This window comes from Micromys minutus, assembly GCF_963924665.1.
Source record: "Micromys minutus genome assembly, chromosome: 24".
NCBI lineage: Eukaryota > Metazoa > Chordata > Mammalia > Rodentia > Muridae > Micromys > Micromys minutus.
In genome coordinates this window covers 36,839,448-36,862,731 of record NC_137959.1, presented here as the reverse complement: position 1 = coordinate 36,862,731, position 23,284 = coordinate 36,839,448, and the positions used below count along the sequence as shown (strand labels likewise).

Here is a 23,284-nt window from a genome sequence, read left to right as displayed (position 1 = left end):
TGTGCGTTTGAACTCTCCTCAGAGTCCCACTGAGCACTCTGTTTGTCTGTCTGTGTCTCTGGCTCTGACATTAATATGTTTCTTATTCAAAAAGAGCACCTTAGGGTACCCCATGAAACCTTTCACTCCTTATGTCTGTACATTGAAATCTTAAAGCTTAAGACCTTTTGCTGTGACCATCTTTTCAGATGCAGTTTGCTAGATGACAGGCAAGGAGGGCAGAAGATGGTAGGATCTGTGTCCTTATAAGACCAGGAACTTGGGAGGTGGATGTGTGTAGCGCCACCATCTTGTGAAGAGAACACAGAGACAGTGGTGATATGTCTCTAAGCCGAGGCACATTGGAGACTGTTAGCAACAACAAGAAGCTTAAACAAACACATAAAGATCCTTGTTCACAGTGCCTCTGCTGACATCCTCATCTCCCCCTTTCTGTTTGCCATGCTGAGAGGCAAAAAGTTTCAATTGTCTAACTGCTTGGCCTATAGTACTTTGGTATAGTACCCTGAGTGAGTGACCACTCAGTTCCTCTGGAAAATAGGAAATAGAAAAAAAAATGAACAGTTTTAGGAAAATATGGAATGAGGAAATAGTGTTAGTGGGGCAGTAGCTAGACAGTAGGAGGGTCTGATAGAGTCATCTGTTGATTCAGTAGCTCATACTATTTATTTCCAGGTTTATCACAGTTAAAAACAAGTCTCACATTAATTGAGTGCTTTGCAACTAATAGTTCAGTATGTTGTGGACTTCAGGGAGTACTAAATACTAAAACCCCTATCATAAATACAGGAACGTGGCAGTATCTCTCTTTCTTTTCTTTTGATTATGCATCGAAATACTTGTCCATACACATGCACACAGAAATCAGAGGCCATAGGCATATGTCTTCCCAGGTCACCCTCTACCTTCATTTTTAGAATAGGAGTACTCACTGAACTCACAGTGTGATGATCTAGCCAGACAGCCTGGCCAACAAGACACAGGGACCCTCCTGACTCTGCCTTTCCTGGCACTGGGATTACAGTCTCATTATTGTGCCTGGATTTTGAAAAAAAAAATGTGGGTTCTGGGGTATCAAACTTCATGCTTATGCTTATACAGCAAGCTCTTTCCTAACTGGTCCATCTCCTCAGCCCCAAGCATCTCTATTCTAATGGAGAAAGGGTGAGAGGATTGTTGATGGGTTCCTGAGGATGGCAGTGTCCACAGGCTGGGCTGTGGCCTTTACCCTTGAATCTTCTGATGCAAATGTCTGTGCTAGGGTACAAATGATTCTTTGTCTGCTGTACAGCAAGCCCGTCCATCTAGTCTAGAGAATAAATCAACATCCGCAAACAACTTTCCTCTATAGGTACCTTGGAAAATACTTAAAAATGATTTCTATTGCTCTCTTGCAAGTAAGTTACATAAAAATAATTTTTCTATCAGCTTCAAAGGCAAAGAGAACATTTCTAACCCTTGGCATTGGCAGAATATAGTTCCAAATTTTTAAAAACCACACCCGGGAGCTGCCTACATCAACGGTTTGTGGGTGGCAAAGAGGACCAGCTTCTTGATATATTTTCCACCAAGTGAAAGGGGCAAAGGCAAAAGGTACTTATTTTCACCATAACAGGAATATGTGCCAGCTGAGCTCATGGACTTCAGACAGGAGCACTGAGCTGTGGATAATAGGCTGAGGTGTGTGGTATAGATAGAGTTGTTTGGATTAGGTCTGAATGGGAGATGCTACAGTGGGCCATTAGAAAAACATGCTCGGAGACCCTGGAAGTCTTGAGTTCTCCTTGCTTAGCACCTTGATGCCTCAACTCTGTTGTGGTGGTGGTGGAGGCACTGAGCTTTCATGGCATCTAGGGCTCCCATGCCAACACTGGGCTAAGCGCTCTCTGTCTACTGGGTCATTTATGTTTTTCTTATTAGAAGTGGATGGAAGTGACCATTGCTTTCTGCGCTTTACACAGGTTGTAGGTCATGGATGCATCAGTGTAGGAGGTGAGCCTCAGGGCTCTGAAAGCAGAAGCTCCTAATTCAAGGGCTGGGGTATTGACAAGAGGGAGGGAGGGAGGTGTATTTTTAGAGTAGGTCATATCATCTTTCCCGAGTCTTGAAAATGGCTAGCAATTCTTTAGGCAGGTAAGGAGGAGGGAAGGGCAGGCACAGAGAGTACAAAGGACACAGAGGGCACAGTGGGACACAGGGTCACAGGTATCCACTAAGGCTGGAAAAATGAAGGCACTTGGGTATCTGATGAGGGGGCACTCTTACTCTCCCCAGATCTCCATCTGATCTCCCCTTTCTCAAAGTCAGCTTTCCCAACCTTCCCATCATCCTGCATTTAGCCTGATAAAATTCTCTGTTCTACATGGATGTGTCTGCCCCCTATGTCTCTTTCTCTAGCTCCTTAGCCTCTGCTGGGCTGTAACCCAGGTCTTACTCCTGCTCAACTCTCTTACCACCATTTTATTTCCTCCTTACAGAATTATACATTGACTTCTGCCACCCTGCCTATGCCTTGTGGGTAGGTCCAGCCCTCATACACAGTAGTTTCCAAAGCTTAGAAGATGCTGTGGAACAGGCATCCACTCTGGATATTTTGGGACATTGATGATTATGTTAGATGTCAGTTGCTGCTATAACAAATGGCCCCAGATGTAGATTCATCTTTTTATAGCTATTTAGATATAAAGCCTCATATGCACTAAAACCATGTGGGCTAGCTCTGTGCTTTCTGGAGTCCTTACCCTTTCTGGTTCTTATAGTCCTCCTTTCCCATTCCTGAACCTGTGGTTGTACATCAAATCACCTTCCTTCCTCTGCTTATGAGATCAATGTGCCCTTTCTATTTCTGTTCCCTGGCTTCCTAATTATAATGCTTCCATTATCACACCAAAGCCACCTGGGCAATACATAGTCATTTTGAATTTCCTAATCACATTGACAAGGTACCTTTGTCATATGGGGTAGCATACTCAAAAATGAGAGATTTGGAAGTAGACTTTTTTTTTTTTTAAGTTTTTCTTGCTTTGCATCTTCCGTAGTAATACTTGATCTTTGAGATCTCAATGTTGGTCTCTCATTCCATAGCTTAGGCTGGCCTAGAACTCACTATACAGCCTAGGCTGCTTGGCAGTCCTCAGCCTCCTGACAGATGCATACATCTTAAAATTTTTAACTATGTTTACCTTACTTATTTGCGTGTGTGTGTGTGTGTGTGTGTGTGTGTGTGTGTGTGTGTGTGCGTGCACATATGTCATGGCATATACACATATACAGCAGCTAGAAGACAACTTTCAAGAGCTGGTTCACTCCTTCCAGTGGAGAAGGAAGCCAGGTTGTCAGACTTGGCGACAAACATCTTTACCTACTGAGCCATCTCACCTACTAAGGTATGGACATCTGTGAGGAGATATGACTCAGCTTTACATGATCAGTGAGTTGAGTTAGGGCTATGCAGTTTATTTGGTCCACTGGACAGCAAGAAACAGGGAATAGGCAAATGTATGAGTTTAGAGCAGAAAACGTGGGGGTGTAGTGGTGGGGATGGGGACAGGGGCAGGGGCAGGGCAGTGTGCATGGAAATAGATGTTTGTAGGGTTGGTTCAAGGGGATGCAGTCTGTCATATTACAGACAGCATGGTGGTAGCTGCATGAGGTGACTGGTCACACTGGATCTATAGTCAGGAAGCAGCGTACCATAATTATGGTTCATTTTCTCCTTATTATTCAGCCTGGGACCCCAGGACATAGGATGGTGCCACCCACATTTAAACGTAGGTTTTCCCACCTCAACCAACCTGATCTAGACAGCCCATCACTCGTATCCATAGAGATGCTTTGACTCTTAAGTGGTTCTAGAGCCTGGTAAGTTGATAGTCAATGTTAACCATCTCATCTCTCTTTCTCTCTCTCTCTCTCCATCTATCTATCTATCTATCTATCTATCTATCTATCTATCTATCTATCTATCTATCCAACCATCCATCATCCATCCATCCACCCACCTACCCACCCACCCATCCAATATTTATATCATGGATTTAAATATAATTCAAGTATTATAGAGTTTATCCATTCAAGGCACACAACTCCATGGTTCCTATTCACAGAGTTGTGCAATTATCACTGACTGTAGAACATTCCCCCCTCCCCAATAAGTCCTGCTCCTGTAAGCATTCCATTTCTCATAATCCTTCACCCCAGGGAATTCCTAATCCATTTTCTAAACAGCCTTGGCTCCGGTTGGATGTCTTCCAGGCACTTTGTCCCATGCAAAGCAGCAGGCTTATGCTGGCTGTCAGTCTGCCCTACCTACTCATTTCTCCTGGCCCTGGCTAGTTGGACTTTTATTCTTACCACACCACTCTAATGGATTTTTGAAAGGCTGGCAATGAGCCCTGGGTCTAACCTAATGGCATCTCCTGTAGGCACACCCGGTAGTAAACAGTGGTCACAGGTAATGGACTATCATAACTAGCTGCATAACCCTCATTGGACTGTGGCTGTCAAGTGAAGGGAGGGGCATGCTAGCTTTTCCCGGCACAGTGGAGAAGTTAATATCCTGCCTTTCAGAGTCAGAGTTCTGTATGTCAAGGTTCAGAATCAGGCTCTCTGTGTCTCAAGGTCAGCTGTGGTACATACAAGCTCTGTGATCTCCAGAAACTATCCGTGTATGCCTCTGTTACTCACCTGTGTCACAGCTGTTGTCATGGTAACCACCACTCAGGGACCTCATGAAGAATAAATGAATGTTAAGGCCTCCACAAGTATGTAGTATATAGATTTCTGTGCTGATTCCTAATATAATTATTTAGCTCATTCTTTTGTTCAGTGAATTTATTCATTGCCATTTTTTCTAACAATGTCTATGCTCCGAGGTTCAAATGTCCCACAAATTCAATTAAAGGCAAGAGACTCCAGGCAGTGAAAATTCTCCAGTAGCTCATTTTTGTGATCTCACAGAAGAGTGTAATAGCTCCCTGGGTCTTTGGGTTACTGGGGAGTTTAACTGAGTTAATACATGAAGCACACTGAATGATACCTGGTACATCAAGAACCTTCCAGAGATATTAATGGGAATAGCTGCCCAGTTTCTTCCCTCTCTTCCACACGGCTGTGTGAAGTGGAAATGTTTGCTTTCTTTGGAAAGTCAGTTATGTGAAATGATGCGTTGCTGGGAGCACACAGGTGAAAGGATGTTTTGCTGGAGCAGACATGGGAAAGAATGTTTTCTGGAAGCAGACACAGGTGAAAGGATGTTTTGATCTAGCAAACATGTAAAAGGACCCATGATGAAGGAATATAAATATGGCCCCACAGACAGTGGGAGAGGAGCATTGAACATTGGTTTGGTTTGCTCTGCCTTACTATTCTTTGCTAAGGACACACAAGTATTGGTTCACCTTACATAGCATTGTTGAACTCAGTTTGTGGCAAGGTTGCTATTGAGGGAAACTTGCCCAAGAAGTGCTCATGAGGTTCCTGTGGCAGCTTGCTGCTTCTGCAGCCTCAGACTGTTTGGTGAGCCTTGTGGTTCCTTCAGGATTGAACTAGAGCTGCTGGATCATGTGAGCCTGGTCTGCAGCTGTTGAGTCTTATTTGGTGTTTGCTACAGGATTAAACAGCTGCCAAAGGAGATTGAACTCACCCCCAAAGAACTATTGCTAAACAGCTCCACTTCCCCCATAGCCTGATAACTTTTCTCTTCCACTACCTCTGCTGGGTGGTGAGCTAGAGGAGAGGCTGAATGCTCATTAAGAGTAGGTTGCAAAAACTTATGCCTGCACTGTGGGTCTCAGCTCTTTAGGGGCATCTCTACAGCCTCTTTTTGTTTTTCTTAAACAAGATTCACATCCGAGCTTAGAAACATCTTCCCAGAAGCTTCTAGTTTGTATCTGGGCACTTGCTTCTACAAACTGGTGCCCTCATCTTTTAACTGCCTGGTCTAGTGCAAGAGTTGTAGCCTAGAGCCATTTTGGAATTGTCAATTATTCCTCCCTCTGTCCGCTCTGTCCCTGGGTCATGACCCTGTCCTATGACTGCTTCTTCACACCAATTTCCCTTTATCTAGCTACTCATTCATTTCAAGGCATAAAAAAGCATCCATGAAGCACATTTATTCTTTCCTTCCATTTACACCTTTAGACAGACCTGTATCTGTTTGGTACTTGTATTGGCTTCAAATGAAAGACACAAATATATTCAAGCCATGACTATCTACTTAGAGCTAAAGTGCAGGCTATGCATAATGAGAGATTCAGGACACACACATCAAACAAGTGACTCTGTTTGGGCAGTGACCTTCATGACACCACAGCAAAGGGAGAGATGCATGGAAGGGCACAATTAACATAATTGACTGAGAGGCAACCAGGCCAGAAGGCTACAGTGACAAATTGTTCCCTGCCTTCAAGCAGAAGGATGACATCATCGCATAGACCAGCTCTGGTGAGGCTTTTTGCAACGATGGGAATATTCTAAACTCAACCTGGTCAGTATGGTAGCAACTAGCCACATGTAGCTTCAGAATACTGGAAACTGCATTTTCTAACACTATATAATGAAAACTTAAAGAGCCACCTGCAACTAGGGGTATCATGCGAGAGACTACAGCCAAACTCTTACTGAAACCATACTGCTAAATGCTACACATGGTTCCTTCGGCGGATAGCATAAACATATTGAGAGGTGGGAAAATGGTTCAGGTTCTAAATGCTCACTGTTGCAAGTGCAAGGATTTGAGCTAGATCCCCAGAACCCAAGAGCCCACCAGTGAAGCTGGGTGAGGTGGTGTGTACTTATAATCTCAGTGATAAGGAAGTAGGGACTGGTGGATCCCTGGGGTTTGCTAGCTAGACAGACTAGCTTACCTGATGAGTTCCAGTCTAGTTAGAGGTTCTATCTTACAAAAAAAATGTAGGCATTGCCTGAGCTATAAACAGCCAAAGTTGTTCTTCAGCTTGCACACAGATGCCCTCATAAACATGGGTACTGTGATGGTTTGGCTCAGGGAGTGGCAGAATTTGGAGGTGTGGTTTTGTTGCAGTAGGTGTGTCACTGTGGGTGTGAGCTTAAGACCCTCATCCAAGCTGCCTGGGATCTGGTCTTCTCCTATCAGCCTTCACATGAAGATTGAGAATTCTCAGCTCCTCCTGCACCATGCCTGCCTGGATGCTGCCATGCTTCTACCCTGATGATAATGGACTGAACCTCGGAACCTGTAAGCCAGCCCCAATTAAATATCCTTGTAAGAGTTGCCTTGGTCATAGTGTCTACTCACCGCAGTAAAACCTAAGACAGGTACCATTCCCATGTGTACCCATATACACTTCTTAAGATTCTTGTTTGTGTGTGTGTGTGTTTATCTATGTATACATATGCTCACAGGTATTTGTGTGTATGTGTTTATGTGTGTGTGGAGGCCAAATGTCAAGACTGGGTGTTTTCCTCAATCATTTGCACCATATTTTATGAGGATGAGTTTCTCACTGAACCTAGAGCTTATTGATTCGCTTAGACAAGCTCACCAGTGATCTACAGGGATCTGCCTGTCTCTGCCTCTCCAGTGCTGTCACTGAAGGTTTATGCCACCATGTCCAGCTTCAGTGTGTATACTGGGTATATAAACTAGGCTTCTCATGATTACATAGTTGGAGCTTTCTTGATGGAGACATCCTCCCAGCCCCTTTCCCTGTGTCCTTCTTTAAAACAATCTGGATATTTAATTTATTCTTAACTTTGTTCTCTTTTGCTTTCACACCCGGTTGCAGCAGAAATCGATACCCTGTGATGAATAATGATTACTCTCTAATTATTTCATAGGTTTGTTGGAAACCCTAGGACAGGAAACAGATTGTCTATGATTCATATAGATCTGACAGTTGAAAATACTATGAGCACATAGTAGGTGCCCGTTTCTTGAGTTGTCTAGTCCATGTGACCTAATGCCTGACACATGTAACTTAAGAAAGAATAAGTTTACTTTTGCTGCCCATGTTGGGTGGGTCTTCTATCCTTATGTAGAGACACACCAAGAGGTTTGTTTCCATGGTGACTCCAAAGCAAGTCAAGTTTACTGTGAAGATAATCACCTCAAGTACCCAAGGAAACAACAGCTGCTTGGGTGACAAACATAAACATTTTGTTCCCTTTCCAGCTCAAAACTTCAAGCCCAATCTCCCCCCCCCCGTACATTTAGCATCTGAAAGCAAATGGGACACTACCATATCCCCCACCCTGCTCTGTGTATTAAATCTACAATAAAGTCCCAGACAGATGGCTAGAAAGAACCCTTAATTGTGACTGATATTATTAAATCTTCTTGTCTGGGGGCTCAGAGAGCCCAAGAAAAATTTCTTTTAATCCCCATGGGCTTTATATTCTATAAATGGAGTTAGAGAGCTGGTCCGAGAAGCAATTTCGTGTAAGCCCTTACCAAAAGGGAGGGAGGGAGGGGGGGAGATCATTGCAGTCCGCCCTCGGAGGTTCTCAACCAATAAGCAGACTGTATTCCCTGTCAGCCCAGAGAGCTGCGTGGGCTTGATAAATTGCTGCATTTGGCCCAACTGCAGCTCTAAACAGATGTCTGTAAATATTGTAGCAAAGAACCCTCAGAAAGTTGGTGGGTGTCACTGATGAGTGTCTGTGGTGGCTTTGTTGGCAAACAGGCGGCAGCCGTCTGTCTCCCTTCTGTGGAGGACCAGCCTGCTACACTGAGTATAGCGTCTTTGTTTTGCTGGTGACTAGATCATTTTTGTTGCTTTGCCTTTTCCTGACTCCTCTTCTCTTTTCCCTACCTATCCCCCCATATCTGGAGACAGGGTATCATGAATCTCAGGGTGGCATCCAACTCACTATATAGCCCAAGATGATCTTGAATCTCTAATTTTCCAGCCTCTTATCCTCCTGAGTGCTGGCTTTACAGGATGCACCGTCTTTCCTGATAAGAGAACCTGGAACTGGAAACCGGCACTTCTTGCAGTAGATGCTAATCTGCTGAGCTACAACCCCAGTCCCACGGCTTCTTTTAAAACTGAGATTCTCAACTAGAAACAGCTTTTCCACCACCCTTGTCTCACTCAGTGGCCCAGGGGGCATATGACAATAACGAGAGATATTAGTCATGGAAGACACTCATTTTTCAACATTGCATGAAGGAGCCCCTCCTCCAACAGGAATTATCCAAACCAACACATCAATCAGGTTCTAGGTTAAAAACCATGACTTCTTTTTTTCTTGCCTAGAAACACTGATTTTAATAATAATAATAATAGTAGTAGTAGTAGTAATAATAGTATCTGATATTGAATTGTTTTTACATTTTATCAAATAAGTTAATTGTCACTCTCTCCCTCTCTCTGTGCGTGTATGTATGTGTATAGATGTGTAGATTAGAAGACTGCTTGTGGGAGTTGGTTTGTTCCTCTCTCTGTGTGTGCTCCAGGGATCGTCAGTATCAGTGGCAAGCACCTTTACCCGACGAGACCACTTGCCAGGTCCAGTGTGGCATCTTCAGAAAAGCAGAGCTTGCACTCATCTATTTGTTTAGCAAATATTTATTATTAAACATAGCAAGTGTCCAAACAGCCATGTTTTCTGTGTGGTGCTGGGCTCATTGCCTCATGCATACTATAGCCCAGGCACCCCCTCAGTCTGCTCTCTTGGGTACTAAAGGCTGCAGGCCTAGGTGCATGATCTTTTTCACATAGGGTTTACCTTCTAGTAGACCTGAGAGTAGAAAGGCAGGAGTCAATGCATAGCCCAATTATGCATCAGTGAATATAGCAGAGGCTATATATAGGAGAAAAGGAGAGTGGCCAATGGCTCGGTTGGAAGGCAGCCGTAGAGAAGCACAGACGTGAACGGTGGAGAGGATGTATATTTACTGTATAGGAGACAACCAGCCTCAGAGGCCCAAGGTGGGGAGGGTATGGTGGGAGGGTGGGTTTAAGACTAGAAGACTGAACATAGCTGAAGTGTGGGTGGGAGAGGGTGGGTGGATGCATGGAGCTTGAGAAAATGGTTGGGAATAAAGTAGAGCAGGACTTAACTCATATAGAGAAGTCAGATTTAGCTGGCTTTGAGTGTGTGTGTGTGTGTGTGTGAATAACTCAGGAGGTGGTGGGGTGGAAGTGAGGATGTCATGGTTACTGTTCTATTGCTTTGAAGAGACACCATGACCAGGGTAGCTCTTATAAAAGAAAGTATTAATTTGGGCTTGGTTATAGTTATCATCTTGGTGGGGGAGTATGATAGCACCTTGCACAGCAGCTGAGAATTGTCCAATAAGGCCTCACCCCCTCCCCTAATCCTTCCAATATTTTCAAATAGAGCCATTCTCTGGTAACTAAGCATTCAAATATAGGAGCACGTGGCAGCCATTTCTGTTCAAACTACCACAGAGGAGCCTGTACAGCTCAGACAAATAGAAGTGGACCTGAGGATGGAAAGAAATCTGGAAACCCAAGGTCAAGTCCTAGACTTTCTAAGTCCCAAGCCCACACACAGCTCAGTCAAGAGAGCTGCTAGCCATGGCTTTTCTGCTCCTGGTTAGTGCTAGACCTGAGTATCTTTACCCAACAAACCAGATGAATTCAGTTTTCCATCCCGTCCTGATATGATTCCAGCCTGCACTCAGATATGGCAGCCCCTAATGGTGAAAGTGATCACAAGTCCAGTTGTCTTTTCTTAGACCCTGCTCATGAAAGCACAGCTGCCCACCAGGCTTGCTGGCCTTCAGTTCATCTGTCTTTCCCATTCCTCAGTTTCACCAAGCTCTTCTGGGTTGCCTCATTGCCCAGGACCCTGACTAGCACTCCAGTTCCTTCTGAGCAGACCATACCTTGAGGACCAGCAAGCAACCCCTTTTTACCTTGATCCTCTAGGTAGTAAGAGTTAATACAAGTCTTTATTTGGCCCATCCTTGCTGTCCTGTGTAGGCTATCTTTGCATCATCCCTTCTTGGCTTAGAATAATTCACTTGTGCAACTATCCAAGACGTTCTGTTCCCATCTCTTTGTTCTGGGTAGTGTCTTGCTCTGAAAATTGTTTGGTTAAGGTTTTTACTGCCTTCAAGCACCTTCTCAAAGGATGCTACTTCAAAAGACCCTGTGCAGTGGGTAATTTCACTGACTAACATATTGCTCCAAGAAAGAAAGGACACTAAAACACAAATATACATGGATAACACACACACACACACACACACACACACACACACACACACACACATACACACACACACACACACACACACCTACCTTTAAAATTTTACAAAAGGGAGAAAATTTCCTTAGAAAGGCAATGATGTGAATGAGTTTAAGAATCACTTCTACATGGAAACTAAGTGCCTACCCCCACCTAATTTATTCCCGTTACTGCTTGATTCTGAAACGCACCCCACACAATCACATTTCAGATATTTACTTAGAGGTTAGTGATGCTATTTTAGGAGGCTAGGTCCATCTGGTAGTAACAGATCACTAAGTGGGGGGGGGGGAGGCTGGCTCTAGCATTACTCTCTGCTTCTTCATTGTTCAAGACTAGCCAACGCCACATCCTTCCACCACTGTGCTCTGAGTGAGATCATGAAAGGGATGCTTTCATCTCAGGTGAGCACAGCGATGAGAACACAGCATAACCCCACTATCACAAGCAGCAATTTTCTCATGCGTCTTTGCCTACTTCAGTATCTTCTATTCCTTCACCCTCATTTGAATATAAGCTCTACAAGCCCAGTGATACTATCTCTTTTTAGATATTCTTCACTGTATCTTCAGCATCTCCCCAGAACGCAACATACACTAGTTACTCAGTAGGTATTTAGAGACTCTGCTATTGCTGGGAACAAGGAACAGTGACACGCACTAGCAGAACTCGTGGGGCCATCTGGACCGCTGCCTCTCAGATCTTAACCCTCACAAGCTACCAGATTTGCTGGGTCATTTTGGGTACTAGGTCTAAACCTAAGTCTCTCTGCCACATGGATGAGAGTTGGCCCCCATTATTTCTGTCCTTCTCTGACATGCCACTCTGAATACTGTACAGCTGTCCAATTCATTAAACTAAAAAGATTTTCAATAAAATGATGACAAGAGACTAACCATTCTGGCAATTACCCAGGACAAAGAACGCATTATTGTCTGATTTACTTCAGGAATTAACTGAATCACAATAAGCATCTACAATAGAAAAAAAAAAAAAAAGGACAAAAGGGAAGGAAGCCTGAACATTAACCGCATTATTCTTCTCTGGAATGTGGATGTGCCCTTTGTTTTCTACTTATGCTGGGCTGATTTAGAAATGTCCTGTGCTGAATATTTATTTCAGTTATCAAAACAAACAAGACCTTTGGGTGGCTGTTCTTTTTAAAAGGCTGCCCGTTATACCTCAGTGTTAGGAAGACATATATGGGTAGAGTTTAAGTTCACTGGTCTCAGACCAGTTAATCTGATGGCATGATTGTCCCTCATTCAAAGCCACCAGGCAAACAGCAACACCTTACACACACACACACACACACACACACACACACACACACACACAATTCTGACCCACAGAATTTAGTGTTTGCTGCAACTTAGGTTGCAAAGGTTTCTGTGACTCCCCAGATTTTCAAAGCACTTGGTCCAGGGCTGAGAAGATTGCTCAGTCGGTTACATGGGTGTTTTGCCAGCATTGCCAGCATGTAGGCTGGAGTTAGGACTTCCAACATCCATATGGAAGTTGTTCATTAAGGGGCCATCTGTGTGAGCTGGGTGATGGGAGGTTGGCAGATCTGGGGAATGTGCTGGCTATTAGTTTGGCTTAAATGCCAAGCTCCAGGTTCAGTGGGCAACTGTCTTAAACTATAAAGTGGAGAGCAATTGAGGAAAACACTCAATTTTTCTGTCTGGCTTTCACACATGCATGCATAGGCGAGTGTACCATACATGTGTGCATGCACTCACACAAGCCTGAGATACACAAACCCACACTTCCATCAGATACTTGTTTCCTAAGGAACTTCATCCATGAAAACAATAAAAAGGAAGCCAATACAGGTCATGCCATCTTAAGCATCTTCCTAGACCTCGTGATAGAGGGAGATTTGACATGTCACCAAAACTCAGGCCACACTCTTCCCCTGTTCTCACAAAGTTCCTATACACTCCACCCTTCTCAAGGATTTCTAGGTTTGAGGATTGCCTTCTTCCTCGAGTACCATACAAAACAATCCAACCAGTTCCTGCTTTAGCATCCTTGAAGGTTAGTGTGTTGATGGTCCAAGAATATGATCAATATTGGAACCTTTGGCAGACCACCATCATCATCAACATCAGAAGCAACAAAACTCTGAATCAGTCCAACACGGGACCCCCACAGAATTAGTGTCCACTCTGACAGCTGACAGTGTCTTCTTAAAGGAGCATAAAACACCAGTGTCTGAATATGATTCATTTCCATCTATGAGCTACTTTGAGCAAGATCTCTTCTGTGTTCATAGAGTCACAATAGGCAGAACATTTTCACAATATGCACACCCATCTATAATCAAGGTGAACTGGAGTATCCACGTATATTTGGTATCTTACTTGAAAAGAAAAGGTTCATGTATAAATGCTAGGAGACCTGCATGGTTTAAAAACCTCTTGGGAACTTGCAATGGTCCTCACACTTAAAGCACCATGATCCAGATGTACCAGATGTACCAATCCTGTGGGCCACATGTAGCTAAGGATGGCTATGAAGGTAGTCCCACAGAAATCCATGAGCTCACTTAAAATGAGGTGAGGTATGTATGTGTGATTTTCTTCTTGTTGTTCAACTATATGCTTCTTGAATGTGAACTTGGTACATGACAATGGTGCATTGACACATCAGAAGTGGGGCTCACCTACTTTAGGACATTTGTTTCGAACAAATCTGGAGGAAAAAAAATGGTTTTGAAAAATACTGCCTTGGATGCTCAAAGCTCCTAGAAACAAACCCAAAATGTGGCTTGCTTACCTCCTCCAGGGCCCATAAAGAATCCACCACAGGCTTGATCTTCTTCTGGTTGTACAGGCCTATGAGCTTCTCTACTACCCCTCGGATGAGGCCTGAGCGGCCCTGCTTGAAGAGCAGGTTGAGGAGCGAGAATCCTGCAATGACCTTGTTTTCTTCATACAGCTTAATGGGGTTCACTTTTTCCACCTGCCACCACTGCAGGAGAGAAGGTTCTGGGTTATAACATTTCAAGATGGGGTTACAGCACTCAATATCACCTATGACATGAGAACATCATATACCCCAGAAAAGCAAAGGTTAAAACTGGGTAGAGTCCAGTGGACCAGCAAGTAGTCCTAGTGATACACCCTTTAAGCATCTATTTATGAATCCTCTGCAGTTGGTATGCAGGCTATACTAGACAGCAGTGCTATGAGAGAGATCTAGCTTGGAGGGAGGAATGGAGGGAAGAAGGGAGGGAGGGAAAGAGAGAGAAACACACACACAGAAAGAATATCAAATCTTTTGAGTGCTAACATGATACCATGAAGGGATGCTAAAATATTGTCTATGCTGGAAAGAAGGCCCAGTTGCTTGCTTACTACACACAAAATTCTGGGTTCAAATCCCAGAATCACATAAAATTAGCAGTGTAGAGGTACATTCTTGTCATCCCAGAATTTAGGAGGTAGAGCCAGGAAGATCAGATGTCTGAGGTTATTTTCAACTAATGAGTTTTGTAATGGCCTGTCTTAACACACACAGGCACACAGATACATACACACACAGACAGACATACAGATACATACATGCCCACATACATCAGACTCATATTTTATGACTTACATGCAAATAAGAACCATCCCAACATCAGTCCAAATTCTGAAGCTCTTTTGTCCCCATTCATTTGTATGAGGTTCCTCAGTCTACTCAAGGCCATAGGGTCATACTATTAAGTGTGTGGTCGAGACCATTGACTCCAGAGTTAATCCAAGATGTATATATCTCACTCTTCACTCTTTTCCTCTGAACTTCGGCCTTCTCAGCTGACTTGAATGAGGGGACAAACTGGTGTCTTCCAGGAGGGTACAGGGTAAAGCCCTGGCTCTGGGCATGATTGTGGGGCTGATGAAAGAGTCGTAGCACAGAGAAATATACAGAGTGATGAAGTGTTGAGTGCATGGGGTGAATAACCACTCTGAGTGCAAGAGGTCCCCCTCTCCCCTTTAATAGGGTGGGTTTGGGTAGATAATGGAAAAATATGGGGCAGGTAGGTAGGAAGGAAGGGTAAGTTAAGAAGACACCATTGCACGGGGTGATAAAGCTAGGATGTTGAAACTACATAAATGACTGTCATGTAGGCTTAGCCTCTGATATGTGGTAAGAAGCTAGTGGTCAAAAGAACAGCTCTTCTTGAGCTGCCCCACTCCCGGCTCTGTTAAATATGCTTAAGTGGAGAATTCCATGTATGTGTCTGTGGGTGGATCTAAGTTGGTCCATTGTGTGCCTGGCATGTATGAAACTCAGTTTATGATCAACAGCACCCGTCCCAAAAACACTAGATACAGAAGCACCTGCGAAGAGCTTCATGTTAGTTTTTAAACTGTCCTCCCTCCAGTTGGTCTCTGAATGAAGTATCCCAACCTAAGAGTTCAAAATCATGGGTCCCACGATTAAACTTGATACCTGTTCACTGGTAGGACCTCAGTGCATGTTTGTGTCATGCAATGCCAGATGATGCTGTAGTTACTGCTTGGCTGGGATTAAGAGCTCTTAGAGATGGCTCAGTTGGTAAAGACACTTGCCATAAGACCTGAAAACCTGAGATGGATCCTTAGGACCTACATGGTGAAAGCAGAGAACTGCCTTCTGCAAGTTGTCCTCTGACTTCTTCATGTATGCCATGCCAGGTGTACACACACACACAGACACACACACACAGAGACACGCGCACACACACAGACAGACACAGACAGACACACACAGATACACACAGACAGACACACAGACACACACACACACACACACACACACACACACACACACACACACACACACACACACAATGTACCCCAAACCAAAATCTCCAGTGTTGAGTGTCATTTGATAGCTGTGTAACTCTAGGCTACCTACCTAATCTCTCTGTTCAGCTTCCTTACCATACCTTAGGGAGAAGGAGGTCATTGTGCCATGTAATTGTGCTCATAACAAGATATATGTCATTGCAGCAGGGTGTATGTCCAACATGCATCATAAAGATAAGCAGATTTAATTGTCATCTTTATCTGCAAGCCGTGTTTTAGATTTACTGAGCAAGAGCTCGAAATTGGGAGTCACTTTGCTCTCTAAGTGGTAACTTCATCTGAAAGAATTACCCTTAAAATGGCCCAGGAGTGAATGGCAAGTCTGACAAAGCACAAAGTATTCATTCTGCTGAAATCTGAAGCTGGAAGGTAATTAAGATGGCAGAGTTAGAACTCACTATATGACTCTAAATGTGCCTTTCTTGATTGCAGAGAATTTTCTTCCTGGAGCAAAGCCATCTCTGTATTTCTCAGAAAATCTGCTCTTCAGTTTACTGCAACCAATCAGCCTGCTCGGACCGGGCCTCTGATAGGGAATGACCTTTATTCATGACCTTCAGCTCCAGAGCATAATGGTATTCATTTGGAGAAGAGGAGTCTGAGTTTCTATCCAGGCTGTGTTGTTATAAGTACTTTCCCCAAGCACGAGCACACTGTAATTATTTCATTAGCCCTGTGTGTTGAGATTGGGCCTTAAGGGTGAGAAGAGGGGAAAATACTTCTTACAGTTAGTTGTATATAATGTGGCATGATTCCACAGAGAAGTCTTTCAGCATCATGCAAATTGTATCCATAGCAACAAAACAGCCATGAGTGGTACAGAGCCTGTCTTCAGGGACAGGCAGATGATAGCATCCAGCACAAGTCTCTACTATGAGCCCTGGCGTTCAAATGAGTTTTGACCTACACTTATATTAAAATCCCTTATGGAAAACAATGCAAAAAGCAGTCCTTTAAATTTTGATTTCGTGTATAGAGGGAATATTGACATTCCCTGATTCAGCAGATGTTTGAGGATAAAATTTGAGCAGTCAGTATTGGCATAAAGAACATATAAATACTCCTGGAATGTTTAATACTAACTGTCAACTTGACAGCTTCCAAAAACATCTTGGAGATAAATTTCTAGGCATGTATGTGGGGAGTTTCTGGATTGGGTTAGCTGAGATGGGAAAACCATCTATATATGACCAGTAGAATTTCATCATGTTATACAGAAAGCAAACTCTAATGTCCTCTCCCTGGCTCTCTGATCACCTTATTCACAGTGCCTCCACTGTATCCTGCCCTTTTCTATTCCAGAATCCTGTTCTATTCCTCTCTAAGGTTGGCTAGGCATCCATAATTAGGTTATTAACACTGTACTTGATTGTTGGGTTTGTCTGATTAATAGAGTATAGAGTGACAAGGGTTCTGCATGCCTGTCTCATCCATTGAGACCTTGACGTCTTCAAATGCTACCCACAGTAGATGCTCAGAAAATGCCTGTGTAGTGACGATCGTTATTGTTATAGAAGATGGTCCTCTGAGCAAAACAGCTGCCATATTCATCATAGAGCCTGTGCCTGTGCACAAGTAGGCTTGTTGACTGTTGACATCCCCTCAGAGAAGAAGAAGCCAGAGAGGATCATGACCAGAGGTTCCAGATCCTCCTTCCATCCAAAGCAACTCTGCCCTAGTTGCATGTGGCCTAGCAGTCTCAGGAGGTACTAGAAGAACATAATCTAGGGAAGGTTAAAGAAGGGGGTACCAGTTATTTGTCTATGTACAAGCCATCATCCACACTGGGTATGGACTTCCCAGTGCAGTTGCTTTAGGGTCACCTACACTCCTGCCAGTAACTTCTTATGTATCCTCCATGGGTGAAGGCCAAAATCTCAGTGGCTCCTTGGGGGAACTCTGGTGAAATCATACTTTGCTTCGTGGTCAGGATCTAATGAGGAGAGGAATGTTGCTTACATCTCTCCAAGGAAGAAAATGCTCACGACACTTTTATAGTGAATTGGTTGCACCAGAGATGGGGAACATAGAGACAGAAGCTGACAGTAGTGAGAGACAGAAGTTTCTTGCTCTAGTAGGTGGGGGTAAAAATAAATAGGACAGGACCAAGTTAGCTTAATTCTAACACACACACATGCACACACACACACACACACACACACACACACAGAGAGAGAGAGAGAGAGAGAGAGAGAGAGAGAGAGAGAGAGAGAGAGAGAGAGAGAGAGAGAGAGAGAGAGAGATATCTCCGCATGGGACTATCCATATGAGTAGGTGCAGAGAGGGTGACTGCTCCTTAATGGCAGATGAAGTGATAACATACTCAAGAGGACATTTCCTGTTCCCATCTCCAACACAGGATGGGGACAAATAAATCTACTGTGTTCCCAGAAACCTGGGCAGAAAATGATCAGAATGAAAGACTGTCCAGTCCAGGGAGCAACCACAGTGCAGTCACTCCAAGTTTACTTTTGATATAGGGTTGAACCAATCTCTTCTGAAATAAAAAAGAAGCTTCCCAAAGTTTCACTGATGCTACCACCTCCAAGTCCTGGTCCTGCCTGCCTGCCTGCAGTTAGCAGGGAATGAACAGGGATTGACTGAAAACGCATGATGAAGATGTCAGATCAGCAACTGACCAATGTCTTAATTTTTAAGACAGGGTTTCTCTGTGTATCCCCGATTGACTTGGAACTCCTTCTATAAAACAGGCTGGCCTTGAACTCAGAGATCTGTCTGCTTCTGCTTCCCAAGTGTTGGGATTAAAGGCATGTAACCATTTACCAATGTCTTTAGAAGGAGTTCAAGTAGACAGGCACGGATACTTACTGACTTTGCAAAACTAAAGAAACTCTTGGTCTCTCCAGTTACCATGTTGGATGAACCTGCAAATAAAAGATTCCCAAGTCAAGTAATTGTTCATGAAACTCAAGATAAATTAAGATGCTCAGGGAGAAATGGCTCCCTTTCAGGGTTCTCAGTTAGGAAGGGGTGGGGAGAATAGAGAATATCCTAGCACACTGCCCAGTTCCATGGACTTCCTGTTTGCCACTAGATGTTTAGAAGTGTATGTTTTTCTTAGAGAATTGTCATGGTTTTTAAAAATTTCATATTCTAAAATTGATCATTCAGTCTGGCTAAACTATTACCCAATCAGCAAAACATTCCTTTATCTTTGATGGGGTGATAACTCCCAGGATTCATAGCACCAGGCTTCCATTATATTGTAACCAAATGATCAATATAGAATTGATTAGTGTATTCAATCAACTTGGATAATTGTGAAACAATCAAGTTGAAGGTCATCCAAATGTCATCATGGAATTGCGGCAAAAATACAACTCTCAGCTAATGAGGAGGAATGAATAAATTGTCTATCTGCCCATTAGTCATGTATGCTGGCCTTAAAATAGTACTGGCCCTGTGGGTTGCCATCAATAATATTAATCAATTATTTGCTTTTTAGGTCAGGATATAAATGACCAGAACACATCTGCAAAGGAATGCTGCCCATCTGCCTAATGAGCCCAGTTCTTTGTAACAGTCATCTGATGACGATAAGACACTTATAACCCTCAAATATCTCTTTTTAAAAGAAAACTTACTTCTTTTATTTTCTTTCTGAACTGCTCAATTTCTCTTGCAAGAGCCTGGCACACTGGTTTTAGGAATCTCAAACATCAGATACTTCAGTATTCTACTTTGGAAGATGGCCTCTGGCTTTTTACACATCTTTTGGAATTTGTGAACAGCAATGTTTAAATTCGTGTGGGTGCACACGTGCTCTCGTGCACGCACACACACATGGGAGAGGGAGGACAGGAAGGGTCAGGTGCTAGTTTAATTTTGCTGTAGAAAACTTGCTTCTAATTTTCATACCTTTCCTGAACAGTCAAGAGCATAGTGGATGTGGCCAGTCATGGTGGCTTACGCGTGTATTCCAGTCAGTCAAGTGGCTGAGGCAGTGGTATGAGGAATGCAAGGCCACCAAGGAGTATACTGTGAGACTATGACTCAAACAAAAGGAAAATAAAACGAAAATAAAGAATTTAAAAAATGGTAGTGTAAGGGATATGGCAATGGACAAACAAGTTAGTTTTCTAATTAATGATAATAATATCAACATAATAAGTGTACTAAAAAACTAAACAATCCCAAGTTTGCCAAGTTTGTCCTCAGTATATTAACATCTTTCATCCTGCCGAGTGTGGTAAGCACAGTGGGGTACTTTCTGCTCTTGTTGATCTTGCCCTATGATGCACACACTCACCATATAGAATGTAGGTCCCCAGAGGTTTGAGGAGACTGAGCCCTTTGCCAGTGTTGTCCCCACACAGGCAATCCAAAACGATATCCACACCTTCAGGTGAGATCCTGCACAGCAAAAGACAAAGTAAAGTGATGTAACTTGCCAAACTCTGAGTCATTCCATTCCATGTCACATGATCTGATTTCCAGAATACAAAAGTGAGCAGCCCAGGACCATCCTCCCCATGACAGACATTCTTCACTCACTGCAGATGCTTTCTCACAAGTCCTCTGTAAGCTGAAAATATCTTAAGTTGAGTCCGTTGAATTCATCCAACCTAATACCTGGTGTAGCCCAGCATTGCAGTACAGTGTGGCATGCCAATGCCTTAACCTCTTGATGATGTGGCTGCTTTGGCACTGTCCCCTCCCTCTGCCATTACAGGGGAATTTCTATGACATTTTTGGTAGCTCAGGACAAGGTCAAACCCAACATCTGACGTATGGTACCTATGAATACCCACTGCTTAAAAGAAGTTTTCCATTGAATCACTGTGAGTCAGGTAGAAGCTTTTCACAAAGTGGGAGGCAGAAAACCATCTCTCCCCAGGGCCACCCTGGAGTGCAGTGATGTAGAGGATCATCTACATAGCTCAGTGGTCCTCAACCTTCCTAATGCTGTGACCCTTTAATACAGTTCCTTGTGCTGTAGTGACCCCCATCTCAGCCACGAATTTTTTCCCACTGCTACTTTATAACTGTAATTTTGCTACTGTTATGGGTTGTAATGTAAATATTTTTGGAAATAGAGGTTTGTCAAATGGGTTGTGACCCACACATCAAGGACTGCTCATTTAAATTCTCCAAAGTGATGGGCATAAAGCCAATATTTAAAAATCAGTGGCCTTTCTATATATTAATGATGAACATATTGAGAAAGGAATTAGGGACATTCAAAACAGCCCCCAAAATAACTTGGAGCAAATGTAGCCAAAGAAATAAAGGAACTCTATGGTGAAAAGCTAAACTACTAAGAGAAGAAATGGAGAAAGACGGTATAAGATCAAAAGGCCATCTGTGCTCATGGATCAGAAGTATCAGTACTGTGAAAATGGCCATCCTATCAAAAGCAACTCACAAATTCAGTGCAATCTTCATTAACATCTTAATTATATTTTTTTACAAAAATAGTAAAAGAAAAAAATGCAAAAGCCCATGGACAACAGAAGTAACCCTCAGCAAAAGAGAACTGTGCCGGGGGGTTCATAGTATTCCACAGAGCCACAGTAATAAGAATGGCTCAGTACTAGCATGAACACAGACACACAGATTGTGTACTCCCTAGGCTACAACTCAAGATATATTCAGGATGGATAGGGCTACTAGCAGCCATGAGGTAGAGGCTGGATGTCCTTAACCTTTCTAGGAGTGTGCTATACTTGTATTTATGTGCATTTATTATGCCCCAGGCTGAGGAATGGCCAAGTTCATCCCATTTGTGCCTCATACCACTCCTGTGGCTCCAGAATAATGTGACACAATTATTTTTATTTTGTAAAAGAAGAAAATAGGGATTAGTCAGATCCAGGAACTTACCCCCAGTGTCTCTACAGAGATATGGAGAAACAATTACAGTTTGATCTGACATATCCAAAAACAAGTTGTGGTTTCCAGAGGCAGAACAGATTTTTTTCAGGATAAGCTGTAGTCAGCTCTAGGTTGAGCATCATTGTCCTCTCTAGTCTTCCTGCAGGAAATGAGCCAAGCCAGGACCTAGTCCTCTGACATCCATGTTAGAAAGAAATCACAGGCCTCTTCTGTATTCAGGCACCCACTTTCTCTCACACTCCTGGCCACTTCTTAAGTTTGTCGGGGTCAAAGAAGCCATACATCTCCCTTTGGATTCCATTGCATCCTTTTGAATGTCAAAAGAATTTATGTGTTTGTTATGGGGAAGAGAGGAGTTTTGTAGAGACAGACGACATCTCCGGGCTCTAGGGTACAGGTGCTTGGTCACTTCTGCTCAACTGTTTAAGCAAGCGTGCAGTAGAACTCTGTCCCCTGGGGATGATGTAGCTGCTGCCATATTGAAATCAGAGCAGGTAACCTCAGATTGGGGCCATTAACCTTCCTTCATAGAAGGAAGAGCTCAGCCCCTTGCCTAAGAGTCTAGCTGCTCCCTTCCTCCTGTGCCATTGTCTTGGGTGGGCTACAGTATTTAGGAATCCAGATATTAACTGGGGTGGGAACTCCAGAGATTAAATTTTTGTAAGTTGTCACCCACACTGGGGTGGGCTTTTTGGTGGTACTGCTGCACAAGTGAGTTACATTTTTATGGAAGTAATGGCTCAACTAAAGCTCCGTAAGGAACCCCCATAATAACATGCACACAGTAGGGTTTTCAGTGGGCTATCTGGCATATAGTAGACTTATTTAAGAGCACAATGCCTGGAATCATAGGCTTCCTACATGGTATAGAACACAGTATTGATACACATTAGGCTTTTCACAGGATGCCTAGTGTTCTGTGTGGTGAAAACTTCTCACAGAGTGTTTGATAAAATGTTTGGTACATATAGTTTTCTTCATATGAGTATGTCTGGCATACAGTAGGTTTCTCAGAGGGTACTGAGATCAATACTTTGTCCACACAGAGCAAACCTCTCTTGAAGAGGACTAGCCCCAGAATCTGGTGCACATTAGGTTTCTTATAATTGCTGGGCATGAGGCCCAACACACAGTAGGCTTCTTACAAGTCATGGTATCTGGTGCACAACAAGCAAGCTCCTTACATGGGCTTTTCTCAGAGTGCTAATGGTTAAGTGTAGATGCACTGTAGACTTCTTGGGAAATGTTCACTACCAGCGGTTCATGTACACTTCATAATATTCTTCCCAGGAGTCACCTTTGGACCTGCCTCCCTCTTCCCTCCCAGCAATTTGATTCTTAATAATTTCCACCAGTAGCTGAGTAAGCACCTACTATGGGCC

At 43.4% G+C, this 23,284-nt stretch overlaps 1 protein-coding gene across 1 annotated transcript in view; it reads right to left on the bottom strand.

Moving 5' to 3' along the window:
- VAT1L (vesicle amine transport 1 like) overlaps window positions 1-23,284 on the bottom strand; it is a 152,792-nt gene that overhangs the window by 54,517 nt on the left and 74,991 nt on the right. Inside the window, exons 5-7 of the mRNA XM_080936675.1 lie at window positions 20,317-20,420; window positions 18,876-18,931; window positions 13,984-14,178 (exon numbers count right to left, since the gene is read on the bottom strand). Of these exons, the coding sequence (XP_080792801.1) occupies window positions 13,984-14,178; window positions 18,876-18,931; window positions 20,317-20,420 (355 nt within the window). The remainder of the gene's footprint in view (window positions 1-13,983; window positions 14,179-18,875; window positions 18,932-20,316; window positions 20,421-23,284) is intronic.